At 49.8% G+C, this 16,946-nt stretch overlaps 5 protein-coding genes across 5 annotated transcripts; all 5 read right to left on the reverse strand.

Annotated features, from left to right (window-relative positions):
- Positions 1-538: 538 nt before the first annotated feature.
- Positions 539-1,056, reverse strand: BDV37DRAFT_278583 (uncharacterized protein; the record flags this gene model as incomplete). The annotated part of the gene is made up of 3 exons (XM_032086092.1): positions 539-621; positions 772-895; positions 976-1,056. The coding sequence occupies 3 exons, from the start codon at positions 1,054-1,056 to the stop codon at positions 539-541; spliced, it is 288 nt and encodes a 95-aa protein (XP_031946397.1).
- Positions 1,057-2,196: 1,140 nt separating this feature from the next.
- BDV37DRAFT_278584 (oxidoreductase, short chain dehydrogenase/reductase family) lies at positions 2,197-3,042 on the reverse strand (the record flags this gene model as incomplete). The annotated part of the gene is made up of 1 exon (XM_032086093.1): positions 2,197-3,042. The coding sequence occupies one exon, from the start codon at positions 3,040-3,042 to the stop codon at positions 2,197-2,199; it is 846 nt and encodes a 281-aa protein (XP_031946398.1).
- A 105-nt stretch (positions 3,043-3,147) lies between these two features.
- On the reverse strand, positions 3,148-5,805 carry coaT (acetyl-CoA hydrolase ACH1). Its single transcript, XM_032089667.1, has 4 exons — positions 5,196-5,805; positions 4,892-5,132; positions 3,865-4,830; positions 3,148-3,808 (listed from the first exon to the last, which is right to left on the reverse strand). Exons 1-4 carry the CDS (start codon positions 5,336-5,338, stop codon positions 3,581-3,583), a joined length of 1,578 nt encoding a protein of 525 aa, XP_031946399.1. The 5' UTR covers positions 5,339-5,805; the 3' UTR covers positions 3,148-3,580.
- Positions 5,806-7,009: 1,204 nt separating this feature from the next.
- Positions 7,010-12,285, reverse strand: BDV37DRAFT_278586 (transcriptional regulator SIN3; the record flags this gene model as incomplete). Its single annotated transcript, XM_032086094.1, has 7 exons — positions 7,010-7,627; positions 7,691-10,282; positions 10,352-11,057; positions 11,119-11,219; positions 11,293-11,948; positions 12,032-12,096; positions 12,185-12,285. The coding sequence occupies 7 exons, from the start codon at positions 12,283-12,285 to the stop codon at positions 7,010-7,012; spliced, it is 4,839 nt and encodes a 1,612-aa protein (XP_031946400.1).
- A 1,005-nt stretch (positions 12,286-13,290) lies between these two features.
- Positions 13,291-15,850, reverse strand: BDV37DRAFT_140409 (protein phosphatase 2A regulatory subunit CDC55). Its single transcript, XM_032078838.1, has 6 exons — positions 15,556-15,850; positions 15,346-15,386; positions 15,146-15,243; positions 14,441-15,086; positions 13,811-14,376; positions 13,291-13,742 (listed from the first exon to the last, which is right to left on the reverse strand). Exons 1-6 carry the CDS (start codon positions 15,597-15,599, stop codon positions 13,719-13,721), a joined length of 1,419 nt encoding a protein of 472 aa, XP_031946401.1. The 5' UTR covers positions 15,600-15,850; the 3' UTR covers positions 13,291-13,718.
- Between the last annotated feature and the right edge of the window lie 1,096 nt (positions 15,851-16,946).

Below are 16,946 nucleotides of genomic sequence, written 5' to 3' on the forward strand. Positions count from 1 at the left end.
GGGTGAAGAAGGATAGTTTCTTTGAAGTAGGAGGACTTAACGGTGAGTCGGTTATGTATTGATCCGGGTCATGGCTGCTGGATTTAGTGAGAAAAAGAACTACTTGAGGTGGCTTTATGTTGCTGTGTGCTGAGAAGGCTGGTGAATTAGTGTATGGTATCTCTTTGTCACACTCTCTCTCTCTCTTTCGCTCGCTCGTTGGAATTAACAGCAATTTATAGATAAATCTCGTAGTTGTGGCCGATTTAAAATCCCTAGGGTAGAGTGTATATATGCCCGACTGTATTGGTAAAATCATGGAGCGTATCTCTGAGCAACGGTGAGACATCCCCATGGTGTACCTCTGCATAGACCAATGCGGGATAATCACCCTTAGGGCCATCTAGGTATTGAAACGACCCTGATCCTAAGTAAACAAGACCTACAAATTACCTCGACCAAAGCCACCATGACACGCAACAATGGTTATCAAATTAATATCTCATAAATGCATCACGCTAGTTGAAAGCAACGAAACCGATGAAAGAAACCCAATACTTTAAATCCACGATAGAACTCCAATCCAATCTGAAAACACCACATCCTCATTAATTAGGAGACCGATAGCCAAGACCGGTGATTCTAAAACAAGCCAACCGTTAGCGACGCAAGCCACACGAGCTGAGGAGAGTGGAGAGATAGAGAGGTTTGAAGATTTCAAGAGAGAGAGGAGAGTTTCCGGCGTAGTATACTGTACCTACTACCATTCCGGAATAGGATATACTAACCTACTCCACAGAAGCCCTATAAGGCCTGGCTGTTCGTTGGCGGCGGAGCGCTTCGCCCATCCATTTTCGACGTTGTAGTGCTTGACGTCTTGGAGGCCGGCAAAGAGACCTCGTCCGGCTGTTGCTTGCTATAGATCGAGTCAATATTTGTTGGGAGGCTCTGATGGGAGCCCGTAAATGGAGATGGAGGGGATTAGAATGGACATACGCGAGCCTGGGCCTGGTTCTTGACCCAAAGGTCTGCACCGAAGTCGTTTTGGAGGCGAGCGGCGGTTGATGCTTTAGACATGTTGTCTTGTGGATTTTGTCCGATAGATTCGGTGGATGATGGTAGAGGATCAAAGAACCCAGAAGGTTTTCAGTGCAATAGACAAGATAGTAGTCACTGTGAGATCTCAAGGCTCACTTTGTTATGTTGTTCTGATGAGGAGGAGGAATAGATACCAAGCCCATCCATGTTCCAAGCCCTTATATACCCAACACGCATGTCCAACATCCATCAATCACCCAAACCTCTCGCCATTCATGATGCCACATCCCAGCACCACAAACGCAACGCTGTTCCGGATCCGAATGGCATCACCTTACCAACCGCGGCTGAAAACCAAGCCCCCGGGTTCCTGGCGGTATACTTTCTATGGAAACCGGAGAAGTAAATTGGGCATATGATATCGGGAGGATTCGTTATATTGGTAGGTGCGCGTCCAATAGGGCTTGGGATTATTGGTTGCGGCCGGTGGAAAAGGATTGCAGTGTGTGGTATGATATTTGGGTGGTGTGGTTGGCTTCCTTAGGGTGCGGCGGGTGGCATGATCCATGGCTACTTTGGGTAGGGTTCATTGTTGGATTGGGTGGTTCGTGGAATATTCATTACCATTTGACTTTTTCTGATTAGTTTATCTTCTTTTACAGGAGTAATGATATTGTGTAAATATTTTCTGATTTTTTGGTTTGGCTTGGAATGAGTTGAGGTTGGGGAGAAGTGTGTTATAACACCACTCCGGATGAACTGGTAGAGAGCTTGCTCGCATCGTTTCTATGGAAATGACATCATAGCCCTGAAAATACACAGCAGTCCGGAGCAATTCCCATGGGCGTACTCCATCTATTTCCTTTTGGTGGAATTGAACGTCTAAACTGGTTCTTCTCAAAAATAGAATATACAATGAATAACGATACTCTGTCCGCTGGCCATATTTTCCATTCACAATGAAATATGCTATCAGATGATCAAACTACACTGGGTAGAACCATGATTGAACATTTGACAAATTAAAACCTAAGATGTTGATTCTTGTTCATAGACATCGTTTTATGCCCATGTATCATCTATATCCCCCGCTTATATAAAAGTGGAATGAATATATACCATATACCTCAAGATCCGTAAAACAAACTCACAAAAGGAAGAAGGGCAAAAACTAAATCATCACTTCAACAACCTACCCCCATTGCTCCCAATTAACTCCCCCGTCACAAACCGATCCTTCATAAGATAAAGGTACGCCTCCGCCACATCCTCCGGCTTCCCAATCTCCCCGGTAAGGGTCTGACTCCGGAACATCTCAACCATTTGCTCCAGATTATCCGTCTCCAGAGTGCCAAAGATCTCCGTCAGCACCGCCCCCGGCGCAACCGTGTTCACCCGAATCGGCGCCAGATCGACCGCCAGTCCGCGCGCCATACCCTCGATAGCAGCTCCGGCAGCGGCCATCAGTGTCCAGCCCGGTGCCGGGCGCGCGGTCAGCACGCCGCTGGTGAAGGTCAGCGACGACGATGGCGCCTGACGCACGTAGGTCGCGGCATGCTTGGCGAGGATGAGTGAGCCGATGAAGCGGACGGTGCCCGAAGACTCGATGTAGGGGACATCGAAGGTTGGGTCGGTGGGGTTGCGGAGGCTGAGAGCATCCCCGGCGGTCATCACCACATGGTCAAGGAGGACTTTGCCGTCCGTGGTTTGGGTTCCCTGTGCGTTCGGGAAGGTGCCGGGGGCTGTGGCGAAGTTGTAGAGGTTTACGACGTTGGCTTCGAGGGTTTCGCGGTCAGCAAGGTTGCAGACGGTGCCGGCGATGCGATTTATGTGCTCCTCGTCGGGGTAGAAGGATTTCAGACGGGTGAGGGCGGAGTTGACTTTGTCGGATTTGGAGCTGGCAACGATGATGGAGGCGCCGTGCTCGAGGGCCACCCGGGCCACGGCGAAGCCAATCCCGGATGTGCCTCCTACGATGAGAACACGGGTGTTGGCGAGTTTGTTGCTGGAGATGTGGGTGCTCATGGTGGTTTGTATAAACTTCGGGTCGGTAGAGATGGGTTTGAGGTTGCTCTTGTAGGGAGATCTGGATATTATTGGTTTGTCATTTTAGTCGACAAGGATATATCCACCTTTATAACCTTTTGTATTGATGTAGCCATGGACATATTTGTCATTGGTCTCGTATAGATATTGTACATTGCTATTTCCGTGGGAGGGCTTATCTCCGCCTGCATGCAAACGATATCCCACTGCTTTCTAAGCAACTCCAGTTTGGCAGCTCTGTTAAAAGTTATCTCCGGCCGTAAAGCCCGAGAAGCCTTAAAGCCAGGGACGATGCACTGGTACATACATGAACGAAAATTATTAAGCTATTGCGTATCGTATTCATTATATACTGTGCTTAAAAACAACGATATTGAACATACACATCAGACTCCGGACCCCATGAACCCTTCGCCAACCCAAGCATATCAAAAATAGATCTTAATACATAGTGTATCCATCTATGCTTTTATCCATCGAATGTTTTATTATTCAAATAGAGTGAGATGCAACTGGTTTAGTCCCAGCCGTTGATCTTCATGGTTCCCTTCTCAGCCAGGTTCTGGTGCATCTTGAAGGCCTGGAAGAGCAGGTGAGGCTCGTGGCCCATGCCCTTCTTCAGGCACTCGAACTCGGCCCGGTCGAGGTAGTCCGTGAGGATTGGCTTGTAGTCGGGGTGAGAGCACTTGTTGATGATGACACGAGCACGCTCGCGAGGAGACAGACCACGCACGTCGGCAAGACCCTACGGACGTTAGTATTGCAAGATACGATGCACAATGCGAATGGAAAAAAGCTTACCTGTTCAGTAACGACGACGTCCAGATCGTGCTCAGTCTGGTCAATGTGTGTGCAGAAAGGCACAATACAGCTGACACCGGTAGGATCAACCTTGCTAGGGCGGGTACTGGGAGTGTGCATGATACTGTACTTCGAGTTGCGGAGGAAATCGGCGGAGCCACCAAGACCGTTCAGCATGCGGGAGCCCATGACACAGGTGCTGTTGGCGTGAGCATAAATATCCACCTCAACGGGGGTGTTCATGCCAATGCAGCCCAAACGACGGATGATCTCGGGGGAGTTGGAGACCTGCTGAGAGCGGAGGAGGAGCTTGCCGGCATAGCGCTCCCAGTTGTCGTAGAAACGCTTGAATCCGTCGGGAGAGAAACGGATTGAAGTCGCCGTGGCGAAGTCCAGGTTGCCGCTATCGAACAAGTCCAAGAAAGAATCCTGCAGCACTTCGGTCCAGACCTTCAAGTTGGTAAAATCAGCACCGCCCTTGCTCAAGCCACCAATGACAGCGTTGGCAATGTTTCCAATGCCAGACTGGATCGGCAATAGGTTCGTGGGCAGACGGCCATGGTTGACCTCGTGCTTCAGGAATTCAATCAGGTTGCTCGCAATGGCCTGCGAAGACGCGTCCTCTGGGGCGTTGGGCTGAGTCTGGTCGGGGTAATCCGACTCGACGATGGCAACAACCTTCTCGGGGTCAACCGGGATGTGGGGAGTTCCGATGCGGTCCTCGGGCTGCATGATGAGATAAGGCTTGCGGTTCGGAGGAAGATCAGACATGGTGATATCATGGAGACCCTCGAATGAAGGGCTGGCGGTGTTCACTTCGATGATGACCTTATCGGCCATTTGAACCAATTCCGGGGAAGCACCGACGGAAGCACCCGGGATGATACCACCATCCTCGGTGATGGCGGATGCCTCAATGACGGCGACATCCAGCCTATTCTTAGGCTTGTTCATTGTGTACCAGCCCTAAAACTAGTGTTAAACGTCTCATCCATGGTGAAATACTTTTGGGGGGAGGGCAGCCTACATAAACCAGATCTGAAGGGAACATGCTCAGATGCTTATCGAAGAATTTAATCTGTCCGTTGTTGATGCCCTTGGCAATCTCCTTGCCAACCTGGTGAGGGCTCCGACGCTCGATCATATTCAGTCTAGCCCAGCGATTCTCCGTCTCTGCGCCAGATGAAGCACCGACAAACAGGGTGTACTGCAGCTTTCCTTCGAGTCCATTCTTCTCGACATGGTCGGCCAGCGCCGTTGGGACTTTCCTGGTGGTAGAAGATAGACTGTTAGCCCAATAGGGTTCACTATGGTAAAGAATGTTGGCCTACTTGGGGTATCCAACACCCGTAAACCCGGACCAGCCGATGTAAGAGCCATGAGGGAAAAACTCGATCAGGTCCTCTGCCTTAGCCAGCTTCTTGAGGTAGGAAGGCCGCCTGACACGGCTTCTTAGAAGGGCAGAAGCAGACATTGTGCGTATGTGCTGGAGAAGGAGAAGGTAGGAAAGGAAACCAAGGAGGAGTGGAGAGGAAGGGAGGGAATGGAGAAAAGAAGAAGAATTTAAAAAGAGGAAGCACGCGGATGGGAAGCTTTGAGGATAGAAATATGGTACAGGAACTCAAACCCCCCCGCCACAAACACCCCAAAGTGGAGAGGATGAACCCCGGCACAATGGATGACAGGTATTGAATTCTTTCCAAATGGAATCCTTTAATTACTGCTAGTAAGATTGCTTTACGTGGAAGGATTAGATTTGCGTCGGTCTCATTGGGCATTTCTTGCGCCCTTAGTCCAGAATTAGATTTTTTTTAACGAGGACCTCTCTCATAGATATTCGCTATCTCCTCCTAGAAGAGCTGTACAGTGGCGGCGCCGTCGAGACAAGAACAGTCTGAGATGGTTTCAGAAACACGTAAACCTGGATGATTCATATATTCAAGTGATTTGAATAGATGAATCTACACTGATCAGACACAATTATTCCTTTGTCTTTTTTTTTTTCTCCTTTTCGAGCACGGAGTGGAAATAGTTTCAGTCGAAGCTTTACTGTTGACGTCACTTCGGCATATTCTCGGCTCTCTTATCCTTCCATGTGCCCGACGTCATCTTGATATCAAGCACTCATCTCCTGGTTGACCTTTGATAGGATTCCTGCTGCAAAAGTATCTTTCATCACAAAAGAGTAGTCCTGTTGAGCGTACATAAAGTGTTCTCTGCTCTATATCCATCCCAATGATCATACCTCTAAACAACATCCCCATGCTGATCCCGAGTCTCGTCCGGTCTGGCCCCATCGGCCCAGTCTCGGCCTGTATCGGTTATCAGTCTTCGGCCACACGGAGCTTTCGTCCGTAGGCATCATTGGCCATGATCAACCGATGCCGAGACAATATCCATCACACGGCTACTTATAGACTACTAATGGTAACTTGGATCCGGAGATGGTCCGTACATCCGTCGGGATTTGTTGCTGCAGGTACGTACCTGAAACTCGGCATCTACTGAGAAACCCTGTGAGTTGCAAGGATACTAAGTAGCCAGAGATTCGGCTTGCAACTCACGAGGAGCACTCATGGTGTACTCCGTAAAGAGGATTTCAATAAGCCATAATCATTGATCAACCAGATCTCCCTAAGTAAAGTACAGAGAAAGTACAAAGTGAATAGCAACCCATATGTGATCCATCCCTAATCCCTTACACCAATCCAGAAGAGATCTCGTCCGTGGGTCCATGAAAGCCGGGGAGCCGCTGCAACGAGGGCGAACCCCAGTGCCTGTCTGCCCCAGACGCGTTTCCCCGGCAAGCGAAGGACCACTCTAGCCGAGATCCCAGAAGCGACAAACCCATTCGTGTAAGCCATTGAACATATTCGCTGGTCATGCAGGTATCAGATCCACTACCCTCGAACAAATAAAAAAAGTATAGAAAACAGAATTGATAAAACACGGCTCGTGGAAGAAAACGTGAGAACGGGAAAGAGAAATCTTGTCCTTGACTCCTCCCATACCGACGCGAGGGATATCTGGATATGGTTTCATGTGCAAAGATTCATTCATGTCAGGAGATACTCCATCCTACATAGGCCATCTGTCTTTATTTCGAACGTCCCTCTCCAACCAGGAGGACGCACGGGGTTCTCAATTACTCCTCCTTGTTAGAATCAGAAGCGTTCTGTTCAGCGTCAGCCATCTCCGTATCTTCTTTGTCGTCCTTCTTATCCGAGCTGGGCGCCTCCGGAGCAGGGGCACTATTCTCAGGATCGGTGCCCTTGACCCACGAACGGAAACGCTGATTCATCTCGTCCACCTGATCCTTGCTAAGACCGTGCGCCCACATGGGGTTATTGACGAATCGCTCAGTGAACCGATCGCGACGCTTTTCCTTGATCGCCGCCGCTTCCTTGACATTTTCCTCGGCCGACTCATCCGGGGAAGCGGTCGGACGCCACCACCAATCGTAGCTACCGGGCTCATATAAAATATGGTAACTGTTGGCGCAGATTCGGATGATGAGGCCATCCTGGTGCACAAGGGGGCGATAATAACGATTGTATTCTTCTTCCTGTTCGAGCTTAGGTGGTAGGTTTCGCTTGAGGAATGGCATGCGCAACTGAGAGAAAGGCACGCCCTCTGTTGGGTCGCGCATGGTATAAGCGGAGACGTAGTACGACCACCGCGCTTCCTGACTCAATTCCTCATTCTCCAAGGTAGCGTCCTCGGGGGTCAACAGTTGCACCGTAGTCTTCTTGGTATTCGGATGCTATAAAGGGCAATCTGTTAGAGACAATTTCGATAGATCATGCAAACTAATCAGCGAACTTACGTAACTAATGCGGTAGATGTCGCCGTCCTTAACCAGCCTTTCAACTTGTTTGCGATATTGAATCTCCTGGTTGTGCGTAGTTTCATCCCTGTCCCGCTCCTTGAAGAAAATGTTGATGATATCAGAGCTGCGGTCTTTCGAGTCGCCGTTGAAGATGGCACCAGCAAACTTTGAGATACCAGCGAACATCTTCTCCAGGTTGTACAGCTGATAGCCACTTCGTAAGTAATAGCGGCGGAGAGTCTCCTCCAAGTGGGAGGACTCCATGTCTCCTTTGATGACTTCTTCGCACATGCGGACAATCTGATGGTACAAGTTCGCTTTCGGATCGCAGTCATAGAAGAAATCAGTAGGGACCTTGTCGATAAGACCAAGTTCCTGAGCAGGTTTGGCCATAAGGGCGCGGCGCACATCCTCATGAGCATCCTTTTCGTGTAATTTGATGCGAAGCAAGCGCGTATAGAGAATCTCAAACGTGCGGAAGAAGCAATAGATATTCAAATTGGCGTACAAGTGATGCTGTTTCTTCTCATATGACTCATTGAGGGTGTATTCCCGTGCCAGATTGAAATTGCCCTGGCCGGGGTGCTCCATCCACTTCAGTTCGGCCACGTCGAAAGTCTCGGTAGGGTCGGGAACAGGTGTCGATGGGACTAGAGCTGCATCTGGAGTGCCATCACGGCTGGCAGGATTGCTTCTACTTCCTTCTTTCTCTGTCCGATTGACCTTCTCGCTGCGACGCTCCAGAACGTCGCGCAAAAGGTCCATCTTCTTTCCATTAAGGCCCTTGCGACTACGAGGAGTCGAAGACTCTTCCGCAACCAAGCTCTCATCATCAGCCTCATCGGTAGGAGAGGTTCCCGTGGAAAGCCCGTTCATGTACACGTGGAAGGTATCACGATCCATGCCGAAAAATACCGGGATAAAGTCCTTGATAAATGTCATAACCTTCTGGGGGTCGGCACCGAACCCAGCAGAGTTGCGGTCGATGAATGTCAGAAGCAAGTGAGTGGCGTCAATTAAGACTGCCGGATCATCAAAGGGGAGCTCAAACTGGTGTCTGGGGACTTGGAACCCGCTCTTGCGCAGATTTCTGCTCTCCTCAAACTTGTTTTGGATTTCATTTTGAATGTGTTTCGCCACAAAGAGTTTCTTGTCCGTTCCCTTGCTAGCAATAGCTTGATGGTCAAGGCTCCGCCAATAGGCCTTCTGCATCTGCTCGCGCCAAATCTTATCCCATTCACGCTGGCTAGCTTTCCACTCCTCGCATTTTTGCTTCAGGCGAAACAACACGATGGGTAGGACATGGCAGGGTCTCTCAAACATCTCGCGGATAATCTTGTCACCAAGCTGTCTGTCGTATATCTTCTTGATCACGCGTTGGTAGATCGCCTCGCTCTGGCCACCGAGGCCAGGAGGAAGCTTGAAAGCGGCCCTCTCCGCTTCGGACATAACGAGGAACTGCTGGACAATGGGCTCAATCAGCTGGATAGTGCGAGTGCAGGCCTCAATGTGATGGTCATAGTCATGTCTGTCTTCTTCGATACGGTGTAGTGCATCTTCGTACTGATTCTTCCGGTGGGCCACGAAACCAGAATCTTCAGATGCCCAAGTGGGATGAGAAGCCCATTCATCGTTCAAAACACTATAGCACAACTGGTCACGGCCGCTGCAAGGCTTCTGACGCTCCCGCTTCGGAAGAAGGCGATAGCTAGGTCCCAAAGAGCGGCAATGGGAAAGATTGACTAGTCCGGGCTCTTGCTTTGGCTTGGACTCGACAATCTTGTCTTCAGGCTCTTCAACGTGCATAAACCGTTTGAACCACGCCATGAGTTCGGGGTTAGAGCCAATGTACCCAGCCGCCCGTTTTACAAGCACATGCCGGTCAATGAGATCAGTTGAGTAGAGATTACAAAGTTTGAGAAACTCGCTGAATGTCTGCTTGTTGCCAATGTATTTCTTAACACGATCGAAGAATGCGAATTCCTCTTGGGTCGGTGTAAGCGAAAACGTCGGTTGAATCGGCTCGGGCAGTGCAGGAACAAGAGTTGGCGAAACTGCCGGCGCTTCTGCTTGGGTCGGCTTTGTATGGTGAACCTTGGCTCTCTTGTTGGCATTGCCAGGCTGGAGGGTTGGTGGTCGGCCCCCCTGAACATCACCCATTCGTGCAGCATCAACACCTGCAGAAGGCCCAGAGAGTGATGGTCCCAGCGTCGATGGAGCTCCAGGTCCTGGTCGGCGCTTCTTCCCTTCTTTACCAGAGTCCTTAACATTGAACTGGCCAAGAGGTGGCATTTTGACATCACGGTTGGGGGTTTGAGATGGAAGAGCGTTAGCGCTGGGATAACCGGGCTCTCCACGCACATTGCTCATGGGAGCCGCCTCCTCTGCCTGACGCGCGGCGGCCTGTTGCTTCGCATGAGCAGCGGATTCAGGCAGAAATTGCTTAAAGTCTTCCAATAAATCCGGCGCGGTATTGAACAACTGAGTCACTTGAGCGTAGACATCCTGGATAGGCTTTGACTCGCGCTGGTATGTCTGTAAGATCTCAAGGAATTGTTTGTATATTTCAGGGGCACTCGCGAAGCGGTTCTATTTGAAGGGTAAATAACGACACCAAGGCGAAGGGTAAGCGGGGTGGGTAGGAACCATAAGACTAACCTTGATCTTGTTGACATAGCTGATTGCGTGGTTGAACTCCACAGGTCCACGCTTCAGATCTGCCTGCGACGAGCCCTGAAGCATATTTGAGCCGACACCAGCCAGACTGCTCATAGGTTGCGTTAAGCTAGGGCCTTGTCCTGAAGCGGGGGGCACCTGCATAAGGGAAGGGCGGCCTAGACCCGCGGAGGCAGCAGAAGCTGCACCCTGAAGCTGCGACACACCCCGCTGGTCCTGTCCATGAGCCATGGCTGCTGCACCCGCCGCTGCCTGCTGCTCCTGTTGTGTGGGGTAGTCGAAGTGATGGTCTTGAGGTTGACCCTGTCCACCTTGCTGCCCGAACATACCTGGACCCATCATGCGAGATCCGGGAGAGTAGGAGCCAGGAAGGTTGCTTTGTTGCTGCTGGGGCTGATGTTGCTGCCAGCCAGATCGAGATTGGTCAAAGAACTCGGGCCGATTATGAGGAGCCATCCCACCAGAGGGACCCAAGTCGCCAGATGAATCCATCGAGTGGCGTGGGCGCGGGGGCATGCTGATAGTGTTTGTACCAGAGGGGGTGGTCACTCTGATGACGTCTGGGTTGTCATCTGTCCCACATTCGATTCTATAACCAGGTGGCAGGAAGGTATTAAAGCCCTGAATGAGAGCAGGGTGACCGTTAAAGAGAGTAGAGACACGTTGAATGACTCCAGGTGTATCGATGCTATTTCAGTCACCGTTAGTGAGACACATTCAGTGAATACACTTGGATGACTAATACTCACGCTTGACTTTTGAAATCTTTCATTATGTCAAGGAAACGGTTATATACATCTGGCTGATCAACGAATCGCACCTTAACCTGATCCAAGTAGCTGAGTGCATCCTAAAAATGAGTAAGTTAATCTGCGCGTCTAGGAATGACAAGCTGGATATCGATATAAGCAAAGGAGGCTCACGTTTAAGATCGGCTGTTGACCCTGGGCAAGCGCAGCAACATTCCCTGGAATCTGAGGCCCAGATCCGTTGAATCCCATCATGGGCTGTCCTGGTGGCCCAGCAGGGTGCTGCATGTATGACCTGGGAGTTCCCTCTCCATGTTGAATTTGCGGGCCATACATGGCACCGGGAGCGCCAGACGACTGCATAGACCCTTGGGGACCATTGGATGGATTCGAACCCAGGTTGGACAAAAGACCATTGGGGCCGTGTATGGAGTTCGGTACCTTCGACGCTACAGGCTGATGCAAAGGGATCGACCCCGTATGACTTTGCACCGGGTGGTGCTGCTGCTCCCGCTGTCGCTCTAGCTGCTGTCGCTCAAGTTGTTCACGCTCACGCTGTTCACGCTCTCTGTGGGCCATCTCTTCCTGACGCTGTCTTTCGATCAATTCGCGCTCTCTCGAGTCTAGCTCACGTTCTCTATTAATGGACTGAGGAGAAGGATGTTGCATCGCTTGACCGATACCTGGTAGCGAGTGTCCTGCACTATGGGAGGGAGCAGAAGGGTGCTGTCCATAGGCAGGAGGTTGATGTGGGCCGGCATGGCCCTGGCTCAACTCTGCCAGCCCAGGAAGTGAGTGCCCTGCCGGTTGGCTCGCCGGATGATAGGGGCCTGGCGCAGCAGACAAAGTAAGTCAATAAACCAATACACACTGCAAGCATTATGGGAATGCGGCATGGAAGGGGGATCCTAACCAGCTGGTGGAAGAACGGGTCCGGCAGGCTGCGACGATGGGCCTTGTTGAGGCGGTGGGTTCTGACTATACAGGGACACAGCCGAATCAGTACGTTCCATTTCCGGAGTACAAACCTCAAGATCGCTCATGGGATCTGTCTGAGACCACTCACCTGAAAGAGCCTAGAGGGCGAGGTTGTTGGCTCATCTGATCCATCCCCGGGTGCGATGGCAGGCCGCCGGGGTGCCAGTTATCATTCCCAGAGGAGTTCATGATCTGTGCATGAATAGATTGCTAGAAATAGTCTCTGACTTTATATCTAACCAACAATAAAGTATAAGTCTGAAAGTGAGTTGTGGGGCCGCTGATAACTTCAGCCTAAGCTCTTAATCTGTTATTTCTTTTCGCACGGTTGAGTACTCTTTCTCCAAGTCATTTCACAGCAACATCACTGTGTTGGAGACTGTGTCAACCACACAAGCACAACACAGATAAAGTAATAACAAGTACAAGACCCAAAGGATCTATACCAGGAGGCAAACAGAGGGAATAAGGAGGTAAAAGAGACTGTTCAAGCCAGCAAGCGGCAGACTTGATTGGAAATGATGGTTTGCGCGCGACCGATCACGGCTCCTGCCAGAGAGAAGGCGGAGAGGGACTTTGACTACGCTAACCCCTTTTAATCTATAGTGCCTCTCTTCCGCACCATCCTTTTTCCGTAGTTTGCATTCACAGCGTGACAGGCTGTTGATTGGCTCTCGCAAAGGCGGGATCAGCAGTGCCAGGGACTGTCTTTTCAAGCCTTCGAGCCTTAAACCTCCGACGTCATTGACTAATAAATCCGGCCACATGTAGTCTGGATCCAGCAACTTCGGTCGTGCCAGACGTCCACTGCTCAATCAGTTGACCGTCGCTAACTGTCTACTACAAAGCCCAAGGCATTGTTCCTTCTCTAAGGCCGTGTGAACTGTTTTAGACATTCCATTTTCTATTCCTTATCAATCGGTGCACGCACGACCTAGCATCGCGGGTGGATCTTCAAAGCAGTCACAGTTTTCGTCTGAAGGAGGTCAAACATACCCACAAGTAGACCCAACGGACAGCGTAGTTTCAAAACCCATAGATTCATCGTCTACTCGGTAACCCTAGGTATCTAGACACCGAACCCAATTCAAGCCAAACCATCAAATTGTCCTGCTCTAGCAGTAGCCAATTCCAGAATTAGCCGGATCGGCAATATGATTAGGGCGAGGGTCCTTTGCTCCTCGTCACCGGATGAGTGGGTTGCACTCATGACTGTTCAATAGGTAGACAGAACTGGGCAAGAAACGGAAAGGATGCCCGTCGGGGGCTCCACGTCTTTCTCTATGACATCCCATTATAACGCCCCCAAATGAATCATCAAAGAATCACCAAGTCCCACTGCGAATTAAAAGAATGAAACGGACACATCGTCAGAGCGTTAAAGTGGTGGAGAGTTAGAGGATAGGTTGGGTTGGCTCGCGGCGGCCAATGCACGGCCAAAATTCAACAAAGGGATGGACAAGGGTAGAAGGAAAATCTGAACCTGAACTGGCAACTTAAATTTTGGTACTGCGGATGCTGCTGCTAGTATCCTCTTTTCTGTTTTATACTTTGTTTCATGCATGTTTTGCCCGAAATTGACATCCTGTCCACTTATGAATATGAACCATCCTGTAGCGTACTTACAATGCAGAGAAAACAAAAAGCTTTTAGGTTCAATAACGTCAGCATATAGACAGCGATGGGACATTAATACGGTACAGAAGCCACTTACATTGTTAGTAGCAGCAATAGCAATACTATCCTCATAAGGATGCCAGCTCATGTGTAAGATCTTCTTGTTAAAGTCGATCTGATCTGCATCGGTCTCCTTCTTCATCCGGCTGCCAGGACCACCAGGGCTTCCAGCTCGGGTATTTCCCTTCTTGCCATTGGCACCCTTGTTCATCGGCGTTGGCACTCCAACCTTCTTTGCTTTGAACGCCGATTTATCCGCCTGTAGCACAATCTCAGTCTCCTTGGCAGGATCGGTAGGGTAGATCATAAAGTTGTTGTTGTAACTTCCAGTCATGACATTCTCCGCGTCTCCCGAGAAGACCACTTCGAACTTATCGAAGATACTGTCATTCTCATAAGTGTCACACAGGCGTGGCCGCAAATGTTCGTGGATAGGAATTGTCTTCACTGGTTGGCGCTCCATGTTGACATCCCAGATTTTAACAGTGAGGTAGTCCCTCGACACAATATAGCGACCATCATGCGAAAACCGTACGTCGGAAATCGAAGAGATAATCTCGGAGAAGAATGAACGGGAGGAGGCATCCTCCTCTTGTTCGAAAACTGCACAGCAAAGAATACAGTCAGTCCGGTCCGGGCTTCAAGCACAATATTATCAGACACCTACGTTTATGGTGTTCATCACACAGGGCCCGCTGTCGCATGTCGGCAAGCTTGATTGTGCCTTTCGAGCTGGCGTACATAAACCAATTGCAGCTGGTCGGGTGGAATTCCGCAGCCGTAATAACTTCCGTCAGCTCCTCCATGTTTGCGGGTTTAATGTCGACAATGTTGAAGCTCTGGTCTTGAATATTAAGGTTCCACAAATTGATTCGGAGGTCATCACTACTAATAAAGGTTTCCCCGTCGCTGTTGACGGAGATGCTGTTTATGTGGTATGCGTGTGCATTTGCATACGTCCTTCGAGGCACGGCTGCCACAACGGTATCATGGTGTGTCATCCTGGGAAGCTTCAACATTGATGGATCCTTGAAAGACAAACGAGGGGCGCGAGGCGCCCCTCCACCCCCAACGCCTGCGGGCGTAAGCTCAGTCGAGAGGTTATTTTCTGCAACGACCTTCAACGACTTGTCGAACACCTTCCAGAGTTTTATCGTTTTGTCATTTGTCGAGAGAAGAAAATGAGACGAGTTTGATCGTCTGCACCACTTAATCTTGTTGATCTTCTCCTCGATCTCTAGTGATTTGAGATAGTCGAATTCTGGCTCGTGGGACTGGAACTCGGTGTGAAATTTATACTCGCATGTTTTTTTCTAGGCAATCGGTTAGGACCTTCTACCTGTGGAGAGTAATATTGCAGGAAAGTTTGTACCGTCTCATTCCGCTCAAACAATACTACTCTCCCACCCTTATCTCCTGTAGCAAGATAGTTTCCGGTATGATCGAACTCGACAGTAGAAATAATGTCCGCTAGAGGGTTAAGCCGTGTTAGCAACTATAAACTGAGACCCGCTAGCATGAAGGCGATGTTTCGGTACATCCAGCTCTATGCGTTGAAGGTGCTATGCATACCTTCTGTAATATCTTCCACGTCGCCCTTATCACCAAAGCATCTATTAAAGCCAATTAGCACTTCCCTACAACCTCGGAGAGGCTGACCACTGCGACTGGAAAGGCCTTCCGGATCCTTGTGGCAGAGAGACCAGCGGGAAGGATGGTTACATCATCGGCGGGACAGCCTCCCAACAACCGCAGCAGGGGAGTCGGAGGGGCTAAACTCACTGTGTGAACTTCCAGGTAGGTGTACCTGGATCCCTGTCTACCATTTTCTTTCAATAAACCACCCTTTTCTGGGGCAGTTGGCCAACAGACAATACTCGTGGAGCAGTGGGTGGATCGGGATCAAAGAGCGGGGCCACCAGAAACTGGCGTCGTTACGGTAGGATAAGGAACAAGTCTTTTCCGCAGTCGTCGTCTATGTAACTTTCCGCGACCAAGAGGATCGAAGGTGAGTACGATAACAAAGTGACCTCCAGTTCCGATGTAGGAGTGGAGATAAGAGAGGATGGGGTGGTGTCAGATAGGGCCGCAACGTCAGACAAGGCCGGAGCTGAGGCAGAGATCGATTTTAGTGAATCGCAGGCTGGAGAAGACAAAGGATTGACAGCCTGTGCTGACGAAACCAGAAGGGCGGGGAACGATGGGAAGGATTTTGCAGTCCTTTTCTTCTCTGCACCGTCTCTAATTGATTTTCGTGGTTGTTGATCTTCTCTGCAAAAAGCGAAGAAAGGGCACCGATAAAGCAACCGCCACAGCCACAACCACAAACTAACCACCTTTGTCAAAAGGGAAGGGTAGTTGAGAAAGAAAGTGTGGGGGGAGATGTTGCAAAGACGGGATGGATGATGGGAGGAGGTAAGGTGTTTGGATTGAGGTGAGGGCGGTATTGGAAAGTACCGTCTGGTGGTGGTGGTTTGTGGTGGGGAGAAGATTGAGTGAGGGAGTGGCTGCCCGTGAACCCACGCAGCAACGCAACGACCCAACGCAACCCACCCGCACCACCAACTGGGCGCTGACATCAACACACTACACACTTCCGATGTACTCCTGCTTCTTTCTACCAGCGGGAATTCTACGGCGCAAGGTCTCTTAGTGCCTGTTCATACTCGGGTTCTCCAATTGTCTGTGGGAACCTTACATCACGAGAAGTTTAAGCCATTTGTCTCTGCTTCAAGAGTTGAGTACAGATTCTTCACCTTTGTGCCGCCTTTTGGTCGAAAAGTGGATTCGCATTCTTTTATGTCTATTGACCATACTTCCGATGCTGGTTTCGGCGTGAATCACCGTTTTGTATCACGTGATACCTGTAGAAGAATTTCATCTACTACTGACCTCATCAACGAAGGAGTCTTTACTTCAACCTTACAAGGATGCATGTTTCTGTGTTTAAAAACTCACTATTTCTACACCAGAAGCAGGAGTACAGCTCCATCATAAGAGTAGCATGCGCATAGTTACAGCTTTTATGGCTAATATGCCAGAGTACCTACATCCAGTATATGGACTGGAATAGGAAAGCAATTGTGTCAACTACTGCAGCGCCAATTCATTACTAAGTCACTAACACTAACAAGCGAACAGAATAGCATCATTGTTCAAACAAAAATGACATG

Source organism: Aspergillus pseudonomiae (assembly GCF_009193645.1).
Source record: "Aspergillus pseudonomiae strain CBS 119388 unplaced genomic scaffold BDV37scaffold_4, whole genome shotgun sequence".
NCBI lineage: Eukaryota > Fungi > Ascomycota > Eurotiomycetes > Eurotiales > Aspergillaceae > Aspergillus > Aspergillus pseudonomiae.